The sequence below is a fragment of the Athene noctua genome, chromosome 8, assembly GCF_965140245.1.
Source record: "Athene noctua chromosome 8, bAthNoc1.hap1.1, whole genome shotgun sequence".
In the NCBI taxonomy this organism is placed as follows: Eukaryota; Metazoa; Chordata; class Aves; order Strigiformes; family Strigidae; genus Athene; species Athene noctua.
The window spans coordinates 15,247,977-15,268,213 of NC_134044.1; the positions used below are offsets into that span (position 1 = coordinate 15,247,977).

Sequence of the window (20,237 nt, forward strand, 5' to 3'; positions counted from 1 at the left end):
GGAATTAGTCGTTCCTTTGTTGTCTAAAGTGCTAAAGAATGACCTGGCATACTGGAGTCCTTCAAATTTCTGTAAAGATCCATTATTGGGATCCCTCCTGTGCCTTTCCCAATGGCTGGATTAACCTCTCAAGCCCTCTGATGCCTGCAGCAAGGCTTACACACACACACAGATGAGAAGACTGATGCACAGTCTTAGCACCAGTTGCTTAAGCCTGCAAGGGCAAGAATAATAAGAAATTAATTTGGTACCAGGCCTCTCCTGTGGTTCTTCTGATCTTCAGAAGGTAGAAGAGAGCCTTTTTCTACAGGAGGCCTATGCTGAATGCAACCCCCTCTAAACCATCACACAAGCACAGTTCATGATAATTTAGCTCTTTTCCTATTTTATTCACAACTCTATGAATACCTATGCTTTAAGGAGTTATTAAATTTCTTAACCTAATTTTCAGCACAATTTAGCAAAAATCTCCACAAAGGAAATTATTACTATAACTTAAAATAATAATAGAGATCAGCATATACTTCATCAAGCATGCTTCTGTATAGCAGTTACAAACAGTTGGGTTAGCAGGCAGGGAAGAAAACCTACAGTGCCATCACTGGGCCAGCAAAAGTAGGGTGGTAATGCATCTGTATGACACCATTTAGACTTCCTAATTACTCTAGCTGTTAAATTGGAAGCCTTAAGAAAAGTACACATACTGTAAAATATATCTTTAAAATACAGAAAGCAAAGTGTTCCCAAGAAACAAAGACATATCAGCACCCAATACTGGAAAAATGAGATCCAGAGAAACACTAATTAATGCAAGATCCTAAAAATTACAAGATAAAACAAGTCAGCTAGGAGCTTTAGGGCTGTGAGGATCAACTTTTCTGCCAGGACTCAAGGGCAACATCTGAAACAAATAAAACCAAAAATGCAAAGAAGACACCCCAGAGTTCTTTGGGTTTTCTTGATTCAAGACTTGTTTTCACTCATGCATAACAGCCGTGCAAGGTAAGTTCTGTGGACTTCAGTCTGAGTGTAATATTTGGTGACACCTGGCTAGTACATGACAAACACCTGGGAGAAAAGTTCTATGAAAGTTATTCAGACACTCCAATATATGAAAGAGTAATTCCTCACATATTTACTCAGCCAAACAGGACTCTTTCTGATAGGTTAAAAAAAAGAGGTTTTGAAAAAAAAAGTGTATACAATATAGAGATCTCAGATGTTATTATGGTTTACATATTTGATAGCTGAGATTTAGATCCTTCTATTTTTTTGTTGTTGGTCTGTTTTAAGATGTCTCACTGTACACCTCAGATAATCAGTCACTCTCAAAGAGGCAGACAATAGCACACTTTTAGCTCCTTTAAAAATTCTGACATTATTTATCGAAAGTTACATCAATCTTGTACACCTTGCACTTACATAGACAGGAGTCTCAGAAAGACAGCACATCTACTGCCAAATCTAAAAAGAAAAATTATTTTGGGCAATACACCAGCTACTTACGCTTACTGTAAGTCTTATAAGTATTCCACATAGCACCAGCAATATTTATGTCCTGAGTTTAAACCTGCTTTTAGTGTAATATAACTTCACTGGCACCCATCTGGTCACCAGTGTCCCTCTAACACATTATTTTCATTTACAGTCTGAGTCAATTACTTTAAAATGCCACAACACCTATATTTCTTTTGATTAAAAACACACTTGACAAACATATTGTACAATAAAGTTTATTAGCTGTTCTCCTCTTTCTAACAAATGGAATGGATAGTGTTGATAATTCTTTACAAACCAAAGCTGATTTGGTTGTGTGACTGCCCCATGACTGCCATAAGTACATCCCTCTTATAAACAGTCAAGTTTCAAACAAGCAATGGCAGGTACCAAATAATACGGGAATTAGAAATTTTCATTGCTGAAGGTAGTTCCACATTTTGGTACAATGTATTTATAACATTCGGCACTGAAGTCTGTGCATTTCAAATGGAAGATCTTGTGCCTATGCAAACCAAGATGAACACGTACAGTAAAATAAAACGTATTCTTGACTCTGAATTCTCCCTTTGGTTAAGACATGCATATTACAAGGGGTGTGGGGGGGTAAGAGACAAACACCTGAAAGTCTGTAGAAAAGAGGAGAACTTGCATGTATTTTTTCTTGTAACTAATATACCCTGGACTTTATGCCCAGCCACCATAGCCCATTTGATTTCTTGTGATTAAGGAAGGTAAATTCTAATTTGTATTTTTATTTAAAACAAAAAGCTAGGAGTAGGTGGTAAAAGAAAAATATATATTTTATATATATATATTTATACGTGTGCGCAACTATGTAAAGAAAATAATTCCCATAGTTACAGAGTTTAGTTAAAGAAAGTTTAATATATATATATTTATTATAACAAAATAGGCAGTTATTGTGGGTAAAATATTCATTAAAATCTGACCCCTAAGAACACACACATTTTTAGGCTATGAATCATTCTCTCATTGCCCTAATGACCATCTCTGCAGCTGTTTTCTGTATTACTGCCAATGGAAATCTGGCATTCCTCTGAAAAATACAAGGTTTCCTAGCACCTAAACATTTTAGGCTCAAAAAGTGTGATGACCATTATCTATAAACAATTTCTGTAAGACACTATAAATAGTGTTTCACGAGGAAGATTAAAAACATTACACATCTTTGTCCCTAGCAATTTTATTGGCAAAAAATGAAAAAATAGATTATAAGAATATCCATATGAAATTATGAAAATGAATATCCCTTGAGGAATAGTAATGGGATTTAATGAAAATGTTAACTCAAAATTTGAAAGTTTCTCTCTAACTGCCTGGAAAGAAAAAAAAAAACAAAAAAAACAACCCAAAACGGTGAGAATAGAATTTAACTTAGAAAATAAACCCTGAAATTGATTGCCCTGACCAAACCATGCTATTAAAGTTAAGCGTGCAAAGTTACTCATGATTTACAGCTTCCTTGAATACAACTTTTCTTTCAATTGTTATGAAATTTTAAAAGAATGTCTATAAAGCTTTTTTGAAAAATCTTTGAAAGTTACTTTCCCTTAAACATTAAGGAATTTTACCAAGCAATTCCCTCCCACCCCCACCCCAAACTAATAGCTGGTCAGGCCATTCCATTGTCATGTTTGATAAATGGCAAACCAACAACACACAATAATACAAATTATTTAAACTAAGAGAGACACCAAATGTAAAGCATTATGGGAACTGCAGAATGTGATGGTTAGGGTATGAACCACGCTGGAAAGAACTAGAGGCAGGCTCCACTGGAAGGGCTTAAGAGTCGTCAGATGTAGTAGGTGATGTCAGTTAGAAAATGAAAAATAAAAATCTGTTTTCATAATTTTTCCTTTGCTGGAACCCAGATGTAAGGCCCAGACTGTTCCTCTATGATCTGTTTCACTTGGTTGTAGATTTCTTCCAGTGTGTCTCCTTGGACAATAGCTGCAAAACATAATGTGGCAATCAGCAATCATCCCTCCTAGCTCTGTACAGAAACCAAGATGTTCCAAACCAAGCTGTTCTTTACTCTCAGAGAGGGAAAGAGGATTTTAGATTGCTGAAGGAATGGACACCCATGGAGATTTCTCGGTTCTGTGCTGGAAGGAAGCCCACTGTTGATGATACTGCAGGACACACAAAACACCACCTCTCCCACTCAGATTCTTGGGGTCAGGAAGTGGTTTTCACTGTACTGTAAGTATACATATACAACTGAGAAGGTTTTTTCGCTTTTCCTAACCACATGTTAAAGCTTGCCTGAGTCAGTTCATATCCTCCAGTATTCTTTTTGGTCCATCTTTCATGTGTGTTTCCAACTCAACAAAGCAAGACAGACTACAGGGCTGTGTCCTCATGCAGCCAGTCTGAATCAGGCTTGGTATAATGCACATTGGTGAAGTCCTCAGCTGGATCCTGAAACTTCATAGCAAGGCTAGCTGACCTTGGGATTTCTACTTGCTAGCACTACCTTTGCTTTTGGCCAAAAAAAGGAGGAACTCATGGAGTTTATTGCCCAGTCAATACATTCAAATTTTATAGTCAGTAGTCTTCCTTATAGAGTTAAAAGTGCAATTTATATTCAGATGGTGTAAGTTAGATATATTTTCTCCAAGGCTAGAAAATAATTAGAAATGAGCCAATATGGATGTGTTCTGATATATCAGAGTGAAGTATGGTCTGGTAAAAATGAAGATGAAGTTTAAGCTGTTCTTACCACGCTTCAGTCTGAAAGCAATCACCATGAGATACCAACTTCTTTTTAATTAGGATCGCCACCTCAGTGTTGATAATCCAAGAAACAGGTTTAGCATAAAAAATAGTTTTGGAGGCAAGACAGACTCACTCTTGTGCATTAATATATTACTGCTGCTTCCAAGATTTGCTTTCTTGTAAATTACTTCTTTTATATCTCTACTTATCATTCCCATCTCTTAAAAACTTTCTCCCCATCTGCAGCCCATTGTCATAGTGCCCGTGGGAGAAGGCTGTTCAATTATTATAGGTCAAGTATAATATTCATAGCACAACAGTGCATTAAAAAGATTCAGAAATGTCTTTGCATGCAAGTAACCATAAAATTCACCATCTTACTTCTCTCCAGCTATGCTTAGCCACACCTCTGCCAAAGCTCAATACCCTCAAACCAGAAGATGGATGTACTCTTCATGTGCTTCAGTGCAAAGTTTAAGTCTTTTTAAACTTAACCTACTGATGAAGTTGATTTCAGTTACCCCACATGATGTGGTATTTTTTAACAGATTAGGGAATGCTCACACATTCTGTTTTACTACCTGACTCATATGGGTGGCAGTCTCCAAACTGTAAGTAGTAAGTGGGATTTGTAATGTATTCAAGTCTCAAAGAGATTTAGAAAAGGATTCCTGGCCTGAACTGGATTATCAAGGACAGAAATCCGACCACTGCTATCTTCCTTTGTCAACAAGTCCTACACTTCTGAGAAGAAACATGGCTGTGAGCACTTGAGCACTTAAATAGGTTTTTGAAACATCTTGAATTATGTCCCTTAATTTCCTGAAAAAGTGTCCTATATAATGCCCTGAGATAGTCTAGGAGAATATCAGCTGCAAAATAAGTATTTCATTAATATCTATTAAAAATAACTAATTCATTTCCTGAACAACAAACCTGACACATTTGCAAGTCACTTGGTAAGGGACTCTGTAGGAGGAAGAATTCGCAATATATGTTGAGGGTCCCATAACTTTCTGGGTGCAGACAGATAGAGCTCTATGGGAAGAATAGGAGAGCTAGATGCAGTATTGGGATAACTGACAGCTGCGAGGCAGCAGAGAGGGAGGAAGGCAGACAAAAAGGGATGGACTCAGGTTGTGTATTGTGTGGGTAGCACACAATGTAGAGAACAAGGCAGTGGGAAGACTGGGGTAGGGAGTCTACTGGTTCCTCTATCTTCTGCTCATATGAAGCCACAACCCTTCCCTGTGTCTCTGACCAGGTGGAGCAGACCGTTGCATTTGCAGCTCTGCCCACATAAACTGTGGAAGGAGGAACTGGGCAAAGGAGTCATGTCACAGAAAGAGGTAAGTGGGGCAGCAAACTCTGAAACACTGCAAAAGAGAACATAACAGGAAGGAAAGGAGTGAGTGTCTCTCCAGGACAGGAATAGGGAAGGCTCATCTGTCCTCCTGAAGAACCTGACTTGATCTCCTCCAACTGCAAGCCACAGTGCAATCAATTAGCACAGTCTGAGTGCTTGCAGCCCATCCCTTGCTGTTACAGTTAGGTCTGTGGCATACACAAATTTGATTTGCTAAGTACCATAATGCGTAAGACTTAATTAATTCCCATCATTCTTTACTTCCTGATTTAATAAAAAATGGAAATGAGTAATTTTCTACAGGGAGCTTTGCTGGACACTCTCAGCTCTGCAAATAAAAAGCTTTAAGCGTACAATATATCAATAAAGCAAATATCTGCATTACAATAGTAGGAAAATGGTAGAAAGTCTCACAGGTTTTAAAGCCTAAATTAAGCTCCCAGAAAATTTCTGTATATATTGAATTAATTGATCAAATTGAAATTGGTGTAGAGGTACTAAGATGGCTCTATGCTTCAAAACAATCACAGATCACCCAGAAAACAAAGTTCAGCCTTATCTCAGCAGTGAGGCAATTACTACTTTAAGGCAAGCAATAAAACTTCAACTCTGGTAAGGGAACAGTCCCAAGCAAAACACACCTGTGAAGTGTTCAGTAAACTCTTGCTCCAGTTTCATAGCTCTCTCAAATGTCTTCCTGGCTTGCTCTTCTGTTAAGCGTTTATTCATTTCCCTGGAATGGAAAACATTATACATTTAAAAACTACTATCAAATAATTGGAGTCTTTTGAATAAGGTTTTAAACTGTTGTCTGAGTATTAAGCTTAATAAGAGGCAGGCTCCTAAACGACACACCTAAACAAAGATTGCAGTGGGAATGAAGTGTTCTGACACTATGTTGCATGGAATTTAGCACAATGACATTTGTTCTCAAGCTCTTTAATTTGGATTAAAAACCCCATCCAAAAGTCCCTAGAAATTAAACTCAGGAAATTAAATATTGTTTCAAATGCAAATATTACAATTGTCTTTACATAACTTGCAGTTGGCTTTTCAAACACAACAACAGTCTCAAACAATTTAGCCTGAAGTACTTTCTTTTACTCACATGATGTTTTCCACTGTTTTGGGTTTAATAAAAATGGAGATTGGGTACAGCTGGGCAATCTGCAACCTTTTGATCGCATTACCAGAAACATCAAGAATGCAATGTTTACCCTAAAAAGTGAAAGAGAAGGGAAAATGGCACTAAGCAAAGTTTAAGTCACAAGTATGCATAACATAACAATTTAGAGAACATGTTTCCACTGAAGCCAACAAAATTAGAGTATTTGCATCAATGATACTATGACTTCACCACTTTGGCACAAGGTCCCACAATGTTCCTCTGCTGGGAACAGACATCATTTGAGATGCTCCTAATCCTTCTTCCTTTCTTTCTCCACCAGAGGTTGCAGCCCAATCAACAATGCAGCTCCATCCAGTGGAACAGCTGTACTTTAACCACACCACCAAAATGATTTTTTTTTTTTTTTTTTTTTTAAATCATTTGAGGATCCTTTAGGGAGGTGGCCATGTCATGGATGCAGTTGAGAGAGGAGCCAGATGAACCAGGTGACTTACCTGGCATACCTGAGGGAGTAACCACCCCCAAAGGCAGAGAAATATGTCACCATTGGAACAGTTAGATGGAACTGAATACAAGCACTCTCCTCCTCCCCGCAGGTACCAACACAGTAGAATACCAAGTCTGAGATGGTGAATGTAATTTGTTTGGGCTGATTATTTTTTCATCTCTTAAGAAACAAATGTAACTTAACCATTCCTTGGGCAGTTGGAAGACAAGGTGGTAGGGCTGCTTTTCTCCCCACTTGTACTCTCCCACTAGAAATGATTTTCCATCTCTGGGGTATCTCATCTCAAAGGCTCTTCCTGTTCCTCAGCTCCTCTCATCTCTGATATGTTCATTTCCACCTCACACATTTTTATTTCTTTCCTTTCTAGGTAGCACAGGAGTAATGTGGCATACCACCATTTTAGAAGGCGATGAGGGAAGAGGAACAGAAACCCACTGTCTGGTGGCTAAAATAAGAAAATCTTTTTCTTTAGCAGGAGACCACGAATGGCAGAATTCTGTGACCCAGGATACAAACGCACAAGCACCATAAACCCAAAGGTTACTCATATCATACAATGCACTTCCTGAACTCCTGAGAGGTCATTCCTGGAGGGCACATGGACGAGTAAGGAAGTGACTGTAGTCTGAAATGACTGACATGTTTCTGCTTCCTGGCAGAAGAGATCACTAGGATCATTTACATTTGATTTCTTTCACAACAAAACCACAGGTTTTATTTCAGGAATTCTTGAAGAGGATAGAATTATTCTTCCTACATGAGCAATACGTATCTGCTTGCTTTCAACTGATGATACCTGTTTCCCAGATCCAGTCCATGGATCCGGAAGGATGCTGACTGGTATCATTTAAGAAAGGTGTTTGTATATTCTAGCAGAGTGTTTTACTACATGTGCTGATCTGTCCACATATTTCAAATGGTTTCTCTTTAAATGTGGTACATGCTCTGGGAACTGAAAATTAAGAGCATTACCTGGTCCATTTTTCTTTTTGGGATAACACACTTAGTATTTGCTGTGTTTGGCCCAACAGCTTATGCCAGATGTCAAAGGATTTGGGGCAAAGAGTGGAGGACTAGATGGCCAGCACAGTTGCTGTGCTGGACCTTATGGAATATAACTGTGACGGTTTATTCCAGATCAATAATGAACATGCATTAACAGGGGCCTCAGACACAGAGATCTGCAAGCTGATAGTGATTCCAAAGTAAAAAGGATATCAAAATTCCTTTCAAGTGAAGATTTGGAAGACAAAGAAAAGAAATGCAAATATTTCACGATACAATTTCACGATACAATTATCATGTTTTCATCCAGGGAAGCTATTTTGCTCTTTCCACAATATTGTACTTATTTTTCAGTTCCTTACTTGCACTGCATCTGATTGAGAAACATCAAGAGCACACAGTGCCTTGTACAATAACCAAACAATGACATCAAAAAGTGTCTTTAGCTGGGTCCATTGTAGGTAAGGAAATGAGAGAGATAAGGATCACCTGGAAGCACAGGCCAATGAACACAATTTAAAGCTGTTGCAAGAATACCATTTCTGGTACTTCTGGAGTAGTAGCAGTCACTTCTGTTGTGTTTTTCTCTAAATTCCTCATAGAAAGTTTGGAAATCATCTTTTGTATCCAGTAATAAGACCCTCTGAAGAGAGTCAGCTCTTAAGAGAAATGGAGAGAAATACAAGGGGAGATTAACCCCAGATTGACCAGCTGGCAGTCCTGTCATGATTTTGTAGTCAAGTTCCGAAGGACAGGCCATTGTTTCCCACAAAAAAAACATTAACTGGAACTGAGAAATTGCTGCATCTATCCTAAGTCCCACAGTGCCTGTGCAAGAGATTTAATAGCATGGAAACATCTGGTAGTACTTTTTCTTCGTGTCAGTTTATAAAAGATTCACAATCACTTTGTACCTTACTAATCCCACTAGATGAGCAAAAAACCAAAGCCGATTTCAGTTTTAGGATGGAAATGAAGGATTGTATCTGTGCCAGCAGGTGAAGCAACTGCCAACAGGTTTAAAATGTTTAAGTTGTTCAATAAATAGTTTCATCATTTAATCACATGATAGTTTCACTACTTTGTTCAGCTTCCCATACAAAGTACTGTTCATTTACTTCAACAATTTTGTAATTTATTTTATTTTATTCACTTTTCTTGCTATATACCATGGAGCCATGTTCTATTCCATAGGATGAGAAAGACAGCAGAAGAAAACTTCATCACATGAACCAGAATCTCACCATGTTCACCCTGTTTTTGATTCCAGTAAATTACACTTTCCAGAAATAAAAATACTCAGCCATTTGGGCAGAATGGCCTACACTGTCTTCCAGAGGACTAACACCACTCTCGTGTCACACGAGTTAACCACACTTACCCTCTGCAGACTGAAAGTGCTCATGCTTGTGAGTTCCCACCTAGAAAACAGCTGTTTCTTCTCTCATATGGATCAGATAACACTGTCTACTCTAAATGCACCGTATTTGTAAGCAGTAGAGCAACACTCATCAACTTAACATGGAGCATTTGCAAAGAATTTTCACCAAAACCATTTTCTTTAAAACAAGCATCTAACTAACAAATATGCTTCCTTCTTCCAACTCCTTTTCAGAGAGCTCAAGTAAACTTCAGTTTGAATTTAGAAATATTTAGATTTTGCAAGAAACAACTAAAATGTTGTTTAGGATAAAATCAGTAAGGTCAATCTTCAAAATGGAGTGGTAGTTATGTAAAAAGTCTTTCTAAAATTGCGTTTATTGCATTTACTCTTTTCCCTTTGTCAGCTAAATACATGAAAGGCACAAAGAATAAAATTTTTACAAGTTTTCTTCTGCACAGGTTTATATAAATGGATCATCACATTAATCAACTCCACCACCACTATTCTTAATTAGTTAATGATCTATGTATGTGAGCTAGGCTAATTAGCCTGTAATTCCAATTATTTCTTTATTCTCTTTTTTATAAGAGGGCACAAAGTACAGTTACTTTTTTCCCATAATTTAGTCACGATGCTTTCATTATTCCAAGACTTCATTACTTCCCTAAATGCGTTTGTGACAACAAGCTTTGTTTCTAGTTTTGTACAAATTTCTTTTAAAGTCAGAGGGTTCCTAATGGCTTCTTGCCATTCTTTTCTTTTCCCCTGTGAGCACAGTCAGATAATCACCTCAATAAATGAAAGTAACTGGCACTGATTTACCTTTTCTGCTACTTCTCGCACTGATTGGACACTTGTTCCATAAAGATGATTATTGTACTGGCCAGCTTCAATGAATTTGTGATCCTGAATATCCTTCTCCATTTGCTCTCGAGAAGTGACAAAATGGTAATCACGTCCATCCACCTCATAATCTCGTTTTGGTCTAGTAGTATCTTTAAATATAAACCAGTATTTTTTAAAGCATAAACAGAAAACAGTGACTTTTTTTCCCCTACAATATCCAAAAACAGTCTCCCATTTATACTGCAAAATTTTCACAAGCAAATAGATGACTGACAATTAAGATAGGTCTACAAAGTTTAGACAATTTTTTTTTTAACTCGACATACCAAGGATGTCTATTAAGAAAATTAACAGGAAAAACATAATTTAGAATTGTTTTTGGATTTTCTGAGACTTACGTGGAACACATGAGCCAAATTTGTCTGGAAATTCTGAGATTAGATCATCATTTATTCTGTCTTTCATGGGTCCCAAAACAATCACAGGTCGAGTGTAACTGACTATAAAACACAAAGGAATAACATCAGTTATATTTTGGTATGACTGCTAACTTTTACAGTTCAGCACAATAAGCTTTATCACATGGCAATGATTTTAATATCTAAAATTATTCCTAAAGGGAAGAAAAACATTTTCAAGAATGTAAATCAATTAATACCATAGTCACAGTAACACGCTAGATCTTCCCTCTCAAATCACTATCCTGGATAACTGAAGATGAGTCTTAAATTATGAAGTATTTGGAAAAAAAAAAATCTTTTCACAAAGTAAAATCCTTCATTCTAACGAAAAAATCAAAAGGAGAAAGCATGAAAATCTTTCCACTTCAAAGAGGTACCTAAGCAGTAGCAGAGTTCATGAAATGCTACTTCTGTGCTGGGAAAAGCTTCTTTTCCTCTAAGACCACAAGTAAATACTCGTGTATGAAAAGGCTCAACTATATATAGCTTCTGTAACTATTACCACCCTTATAAAAGTGCAGCATCTTTTAAAAGTAGCTTAATTGTTTATAGTTACAAAGGGCTTTTGGTTGGAAATTAAGCTTAAGCAGAAAATATCTTATTATACTGAAAGAACCATCAAGACAATATAATGCCTAAGTATCCTGCCATTAGCATATGATCTCATCTGTATAAATTTTAGCTTTAGGTTCGGTCTATCTTACTGCACAAGTAAGTCCAAATTAAATAAAGTATGACCTATGAAATATATTTTGACTCTCAGAACTATTTCGTTTCCAGGATATTAATATATTCATAAAAGGAATGTCTTAGATCTGTTAACCTATTAATTTAATAACCAACATCTTTGCTTAAAGACTAAGGGTGGCCCACCAGTGTGTCAAGACCCACTAGTGTCTCAAGTCCAAGCACCTTTAAAACTATTTTGGTCATTACAGTTCTTTATTCCTCTGGACTTCTTAAAAGAAAAATTCCTGTGGAAGTGAATTAGTGGACAAAGGCAGATAACATATGCAGGGAATGTATTACTGCTCCTAAGCAAAGGAATGAGGTGCTGGTTCTTTTATGGCCCTCCTCATATGTGACTGTAACTACGTTTATGAGTCTAACATAGTGTATTTAAATGCCAAAGCACTTGGCTTTCTAAAATCTTCAGTTTTATAATATGACAGTTACTAAACCATTGGCTTGTGTGAAGTCTCATTCACATCTTTTCTCTTCAACCTTGACATTAATTCACTTGGTATTACTATCGTTCTCACTAAACCATTAAGCTGTCAGAATCCGGGAAGCTAATGCCTGTTAAAAAGACTTTTTTTCATTTTGTGAGACCCTCTGGTGTGCATACACACACCAGACCTGGCAGCTGCTCCCTGGACGGTAACAAACCTCCAGTTCCCTAGCTTAAGCACACCTTACTTAGCACATCGAAGAGGGCCTACCATTTTCCCATTTCTAGCATGGTCTTAACTCATGCATTTCTCATCCATCATTTTATTTGGACACTACGAAAATTATAAATTATGTGATATAAATAATGTACTTTGTATTAGTGTTGTACAACATTTTTTACTACTTTTGGAAGCTTACTGATCAAATGATGTCCCTATTAACAAGTCAGAGTGGAAAGTGTATACAGGCATGCATGTTCCACAATGCAATTAAAAGCAACTGGGCCATGCCACTCACTACATGAAACCAAAAATGAAATTTTAACACTCAAAATTCATGTATACATGATTGTATTTACTTCAACTGCCACCTTATTTGATAGGTAATAGGTATCAAGTATTCCCAAAGGACATGCCTTTTACAGACTAATTTACAAATATATGAACTATGTATCAGATAATGTAAATCAGTCATTAGCACCTGTCCTGGTGAATGGGAACACTAAAAATTCTGTATCTATTATACACAGTGAAGTAAGATCAGGACTAAGGTGAAAAGGAAATGATAGCATCTGCACTGGAAATCAGTGAAAACATTTAGTTTTAAATGGAAGTGTGAAAAAATATCTTCTCCTATCAACTTCCATTTCATGCAAAAAAATTTTTTTTTTCCAGGAAACAAAAATTTCTCACTTGGCACTTGCTAATAAAATTAGCCATATATGAAGCCCATACAGAAATGGAAGACTGCTGCATTTTAGAGACATTTAAATTAAAGCTTAAATAGACAAATGATCTATTGTCACACTTTTTGCTGCACCAGAACAAAGGAACTGCAACAGTGAGAATGCCAAAGCAATACGAAACAGAAGAAAAACATAATTTCTGAGGTTCATATTGACAAAACTGTTAAACATACCCTATTTTCTTTATACAATGTAAACCACACATAATATATTATTTTAATTAGCACACCTTTGGCTCTTGCACTAAATAATTTAGCAATTGCATTTAATAATTTATGCCTTTATGCTTTATTCATATGAATAATGGTAACAAGTTCAAAACAGTGAAGAAGTTTATCATGGTGCTCAGTACATAAGGGCACATGAAACATTCTGATAATTCAGATTATATTTACTTTATAGTGAGCAAGAGATACAAACCTTCTTGTTGATTGACTGGTTCATATGACAAGACATATTCCTCTTGGCCACCTAAAATGCAAATGCAGACATATCTATGTATTTTTTTCTAAACCAACATAATTAAATTGAGTCATCCAATGAACTAAAATGATACAGACATTGCGCAGTAATATGCATTACAATGATACTGATGAAGGACACTTTTCAAGAGTGATGAACTATAAAAACCACAAAGATAAGCCAAACACAAAATTTTAAAGCATAAGACACATACAGTATAATTTCCTGGTTTATGTTAGCATGTCAAACTGACATCAAGCACAATGCTCTTGTACACTTTTCCCTGAATAAAATGCATGCATGCTATCATTCACTGCTAGAGGCAATGCCACCTTCAACATGAAAATTCTCCAGACTTTGAAGCCAGCATTTACAGTAACGCTCTTCTATATTTATACAGGGCTGACAATCATGTATGTTAAGGTGTACATATCTTCCACTAACTTTATCATTAAGTGCCATTTACATAAACATCTTAAAAATTATATTGTATTAATGAATTTTAAAAGGTGAAGTTGAAAAGAAAGAATGCTTTGTATTGTTCTCAGCTCCAGAAAGCACATCAGCAGTGAATGAAACTAAAATAACTAAGTTTTGACCTTTGACAGCTGCAGGCTTTTTAAATGTTAGTGAAAGCATCCGAAATATACCTCAGTTGCCATCTCTCTAGATTATTTCTAGTCTAACAAGATCTCTCAGAGTAAGATTTCTTGCAATGAAATCACTAAAAATTAACTCCATGAGAGCAGAGAATTTATAATTCTGAAGATACAAGCTCAAATTGTATGACATTACTATGAACTTCAAATAAAATATAGTCCTTCAGTAACTCACTTGTGTAATTTTGGAACATTCTTTGGAGTTCATAAGCCATACTTGTAACAGGCAAAGGAACATACCAATGCTATACCACAGCTGTTTAGAAACAGATGGCAGATGAAGGCTTTTACAAATTCATATATTGCTTATATAAATATATTATTTATTTCATAGCAAATATCATTGATCTTTTAAATCTAAAGTTTATAATTTCATTAAGAGAAATACTTCTCTTATTTGTAATAAATTTGCATTCAAACTATACTACATCAATACATGACTGAACATTTTAATTTTGTAAGTTATTGCAAGTGAGGAATACCTTAAGACAGACACGAAAACATGCAACCTGTATATTTTAATATCTCAAAAATTAACTCATGCAAATGGATTTTAGAAGGACAGTATATACTTTCAGAACCCCTTTTAGGCTAGGGAGAGGAACAGGGAATCACCAACTATCAACTCATTTGTGAAAGAACCAGCTCTCGTATAATTAGGTATTTCTTTGGGAAAGTCACATTGCTATAAGGTCAAAAATTAGTTAAGCAAACTACTGAAGAGAAAATAACAAGTAAAAAGCATCCCCTGATTGAGGGCAAAAAGTATATATTGTCACTGCTTTTCAATACTTTGGAAAAATGAATATTAATAGAATGAACCTTTTGAACAACCGTACTCATCTGTAATCAAGATAACTTTCATATTAGACAGCAGTAAGAAGAAATTAAAAAATTATTTTAATAAAAAGTGCTTGGAATTACACATTCAGATAAGCAAATCTGTGACACTAATATTATGAGGGCTCCTCAAGTAACAACAGAGTAAAAAACTAACTAGTAGTACCAATAACAAGCTTTAAACATAAATAAAGCAAGCTCTCAGAAAAACTTGGGGGGGGGGGGGAAGGATAGCAGCAAATTTAAGAAACAGTCACTGTTAAATAGTCTTAATAGCGTGTCATTAAAAGAGGCTAAAAATTCTAAGTTTCTCAAAGGCATCTTCCAAACATGCTCAGTTTTGTGTTATTCTCAGGGAACACAAATGCCTTCCCCAACTGGTTCTTTTCAATTACTATCTACAACACTGTTAGCTTTTCATATACATGTATAAATTCTCTCCTTGAGTGTAATCATCTGGTAGAAAAAATGTGGATCACCATCTCTGAGAAAATCAACAGCTTCCAAACCAATATATCTGTTAATGAACCACCCTCCTTATTACCCTAACATCCATTATATCCGTTTCTGAAGTCCCCATTATTCAGGCAATCAGAAGCTGAGCAGTGAGCCATGCAGTGTCACACTGCCTGACTTTTACTGTTCTTGCTTTTCATATTCCTCTTCAAATCTTCAACTTTTTCATCTTCCTGCTCTGATCTATCCTGGGTTCCAGGTCTGGACTGTGTACCTTACTGAGGAGTTGTTCACTGGAAATTACCAGTGGGATTGAAGTTCTGACTCCGATTTAAGACATTTTAAAAGCATTTTAGAGCAGCATCATGCAGCCTATTACCCACTGTGAACATGTAGTACTACTGTAGCTTGGGTAATAGTAAATAGTACTGTATCTTGGGCTAGTAAAAAAGCTTATTCAGACTAGTATTTAAAAGATACTACATCTTCAGAGAGAGAGAGAGAGAGAACGTGCATGCGTGCCTAGCATGCTAATTTATCATAACTGACTCCAGCACTGAATGTGTGTCGTATGCTTTGAAGGCAATTCATACTAAGCACTCACACTTGACAAAATAGATAAATGAAAGCTGAAAGCAAGGGTAAATACATGTTAGCTTATTTTAGATAGTTATTGCACTATTTAAGGTTACACAGTTTAGTTATGCTTCCAGTATTATGCTCAACTACATATAATTGTATTTGTCAGCATTAAATTTACATTTAGGTTTTAAGAGGTCTAGCTAGCTAGCATAATTAAAAAAAAAACAACCCAGAAATAGATTCAAATTAAGCTGAACTAAGAAAATCATAGATCACAATAAAAATATCCATAAAGGATGTTTGCAATGATTCTCTCTAGTCAGTTTTTTAAAAACAAAGACACAGCAGTTTGCAGTACTCTACCAAATACATTCATATGGATTTCACATGAATGGAAAGTTCTACTTAACATGTAAATACCCACAAAAGACAGACAAAAAAACCCAAAGAAAGAGCTACTGAAAGGTTCTAAATAAACAAAGAACTTAAAAACACTTACGGTAACTACTTTCACTATCGCTGGCATTAGAGGTTACATGCTCTGAAATTGCAACACAATGGAAAAAAAAAATAAGGAACATACACTAATGGCATGAGTCCAAAAGAAAGCAAACTGACACAAAATAATCCAGATGAAAGACAATACTGATATCAAAATGCTGAAATCAATACATACTGCATATAAAAGTTTTAAGGTACTTCTCATAGCTCTCAGGGTCAAGCTTAATTTCATACGAAAGGAATTGATGTTAATAAAAAGAAAAACATTAAACAGCACATCAAAATAAGATTACAAAAAGTACACTAATTCATAGTTCACATGTAACCCTGCAATTTTTAGGTTTTCACTTCTTACTCTAGAGGTAAGAATACAGTTATGAAGCAAGTATGCTTCTAGTAATTAATAAACATCAAAAAAAGTCAGTCATCATAGGTAAGCTAATTAACCTTGTAAAATGTTTTTGGATAGAGTGAACTAATATCTTTAAACCACAAATCTCTGCTAGACTGAACTCCCTCATTTCATTTCTGTGCAGGAAAACCAAATACTTGCTATGTTTGCAAGTACCAGTAATTTGGATCTACTTCCATTTCATTTTCTTGACCTGGAAAAAGAATGTCCATGGAAAAGGAAAATAGTGATGTTTAAAAGCTTGGTAGAACGTGAAAGGGAAACATTGTTAATTAACAATACAAGTGTGATAGTCTGATAATGGGCACAATTGTAAAGATGTAAAGCCTAAAATGCCAGCAAGAACAGCAGTCTTGCAGAGTCCAAGTAACACAGCTTGCATTAACCATAGTAAGTTTCAAAAAGTCTGACTGTGCTGAAAAATAGGCTAGAAGCCATTTGTTTTTCTAACAGAATCACCTAGGGACATTTCTGGACTATATTACACAGTTTAAACTAGGTATGATCATAAGGCCATAAAGGCTGCTTATGATCTTCTGCTCTAATCCATAAGGCAATAAAGCTTGCTAAGGTCTTCTGCTCTAGACCAAGAACTTCCCTGAAATTAGCCATTTCAGAAATGGAAAATTATGTTACAGCTACTAGAATTTTTATTTCATGATTCAAGCCAAGTACGGAAGTACACCACTTTTTACTTGTAATTTCAGGAACACTGTACGTAACAGTTATGCCCTGTGAAGAAATGTTACTTTATGATTTCCAGTCACATGTCTTTACTGACTAATTTTGCTATTCCATAAATGCATAACAATATATGTGTTTAATATCAAGGTCTTGATTTTTTTTTTTCATTTGTCATTTTAGTACAATGGTGGTATCTGTATACACAGACAGATCTGTTAAGAGTACTCAGAAACTTTTGAATCTTACTGTATTTAGTTAACACTTCTTCAAGAAATACAATAAATGCTTATGTGTCTCCTCTATTAGCTACCCCTCTACACCGTCTAAAAGAATCACAAGAGTTCAGATAAGGCAGACAGCAAAAGTTCTCATGGCATTTGTTAAGCAAAGTTTTTTATTTAAGTAGGTGTAAACATCAGTCACCTAGAGAGAAGATTGAAAATTGTAACTGTAAAGTATTACAGCAATGGTTGTACTATTACTGTAAAAAGCCACAGGTTATTTTTAAATAAATAAAAATACAAAGACAAGATAGAAGTGACACTAAAAAAAAAAATCACTAAATTTAAAAACATGGTACTATTAAGGACAAACAAGTAAGCGCTGGTAAGCTTCTGAACAACAACAAAAAATTCTAATGTGATAGTCACATGAACTTAAAGTGACATGTTTCTGAAAGCAAAAAACCCCAGAACACTGCAAACTAGAAAAAGCTTATGAAACATTTTTGGTGTCAACCTCCTCATGCCAGTAGAGCACCAGTCTCAAAGAGATCTGTTAAAAAAAAAAAAAAGTAGTAATTTTTCAGATGGAGGTTAAAATAACTTGGGAGTATTTTGATCACTTACTCAGGCCTTTTGATCCTATGTCGTCAGGGACCTCCTGCAGAGTAGTCCCCAGAGGGCAAGCAATAAAAAGACAATCACAAAGAAAATAATTGTCAGTAATATATAAAATTGGCGCTACGACAGGAGACAGTTCCCAGAACATCACAGGGGTGGATAAGTCTATAGGATTTGACCTGACTGGCACATGAAGTGTAATCAGTGATGCAAATAGCAGAGAATGCAGTTTATAGCAGATCTTGTCTGAATTAGCAAACTTATGCAACTGCTTTTTGAGAAGACACTTCTTTTTTTTTTTAGTGCTGGCAACAACGATGAAAATCAAAGTAAACTCTCTTCATTGGGAAAACCAAATTAGAATGAATGACTTTGAAGAAGCCAGTCTAAAGAGACTGATTCAAGAAGCTGGTAACTCCGTTATACTTTCTTTGCTGCTGTGCCCTCTCCTCCACATCAGAAATGAGGAATCATCACTGACAGCATTGGAAGGCTTTTACCTCCTCCAGTTACGTACACACTGTTACTCAACAGTATTACCCAGTTTATTCCAAACTGGGATACTCTTGCGTTAAATTTTACTTTAACAGTAAACAAACAGTTTTGTAGATTTTGTAGATTAGTTTGTCATTGGCACCTCAAGTTGGTTAGCCTGTTGCAGCTCATGAAACTGTCTCCACGGTAACACCCTACTGCAATCTAGCAGGCCCTTCTACGTGTGCTTTGCTCTCCATTGAATGCCACATACTTACGGTCAATATCACTGGTTTCCTGCTCACTCTGGTCCTTGTTCTTGTAGAAGGGAAATTTTCGGGAAAAGAGGTTCTTTTTACGCTTGTCATTGAATGACTGCTGAAGAAGAGAAGGAGGGGCAAAACAAAGGATGTCTAATGTCTGTGTGAACAAAGGCCCAGACCAGCAGCTTTGTGGAAGCTGACTCCTATAACCACATTATGCAGTGCATATTTCAGTTTAACACTATCTTCTCGGCTCGTTATAAAATGGGAGATTGGGATCATGGCTTTGCTCACACCATATTTCACAAGTTTGTTACAGAGAGAACCGTCAGGCCGGTTCATCCTATATGGCGTGACGTATATTTCATAAATTTAGGCTTGCTGGGAGTGTAAAAAGATGTGAAAAACTAGGCTGCTATAACGTGGCCAAACCATAATGAACTTAATTAAATCACTGATGTTATCTAATATAGTGTTTACAGTATTTTTAAAAAATGCTGAGGCTTTACACTGCTTTTGCAAACAGCTGACATCATAACAGCACACCAGAATTATTTGCCAGTGTTACCCATTTGCAAAGGCAAACACTGTAAATACGTCGGTGACAACTGCTAAATAACATATCATACAGCAAAGAGAAATGGAAGTTAAAAGTTGGTGTTGTACTGAATGCTCTTATGATAAAACTAAGTAACAGTGAAATAGGAAAAAAGGAAAAAAGAAATGCGTCTAGTTAACATATCCAAACAGTCAAACCCCTCAAACCTGTGTTTGTTTCAATCTTTCACAACTGTAATTCATTGCCAGTTCACTGGAAGAGATTACTTCAGTCTACATAATTTTGCATCCCAATACCAAGATTAAGTTTCAAAAGATCATATAACACCAGGTTGGAAGGGACCTCAAGGGTCATCTGGTCCAAGCTTGCCTGGCAAAAGCACAGTCTAGACAAGATGGCCCAGCACCCTGTCCAGCTGAATCTGA

At 36.1% G+C, this 20,237-nt stretch overlaps 1 protein-coding gene across 29 annotated transcripts in view; it reads right to left on the reverse strand.

Annotated features, from left to right (window-relative positions):
• Window positions 1–1,717: 1,717 nt before the first annotated feature.
• Window positions 1,718–20,237, reverse strand: part of DLG1 (discs large MAGUK scaffold protein 1) — a 170,355-nt gene continuing 151,835 nt past the window's right edge. For 9 of the 29 annotated variants that reach the window (XM_074912551.1, XM_074912555.1, XM_074912575.1 and 6 more), the window contains 9 exons: window positions 19,269–19,368; window positions 16,577–16,618; window positions 15,022–15,057; window positions 13,499–13,549; window positions 10,879–10,980; window positions 10,457–10,629; window positions 6,717–6,826; window positions 6,250–6,341; window positions 1,718–3,474 (listed from right to left, as the gene is read on the reverse strand). In XM_074912551.1, coding sequence (XP_074768652.1) covers window positions 3,368–3,474; window positions 6,250–6,341; window positions 6,717–6,826; window positions 10,457–10,629; window positions 10,879–10,980; window positions 13,499–13,549; window positions 15,022–15,057; window positions 16,577–16,618; window positions 19,269–19,368 — 813 coding nt within the window. In that variant the 3' untranslated portion in view covers window positions 1,718–3,367. Of the gene's footprint in view, window positions 3,475–6,249; window positions 6,342–6,716; window positions 6,827–10,456; window positions 10,630–10,878; window positions 10,981–13,498; window positions 13,550–15,021; window positions 15,058–16,576; window positions 16,619–18,522; window positions 18,557–19,268; window positions 19,369–20,237 lie in introns of all 29 variants that reach the window. The other 20 variants (XM_074912554.1, XM_074912570.1, XM_074912565.1 and 17 more) reach the window with 7 other exon arrangements.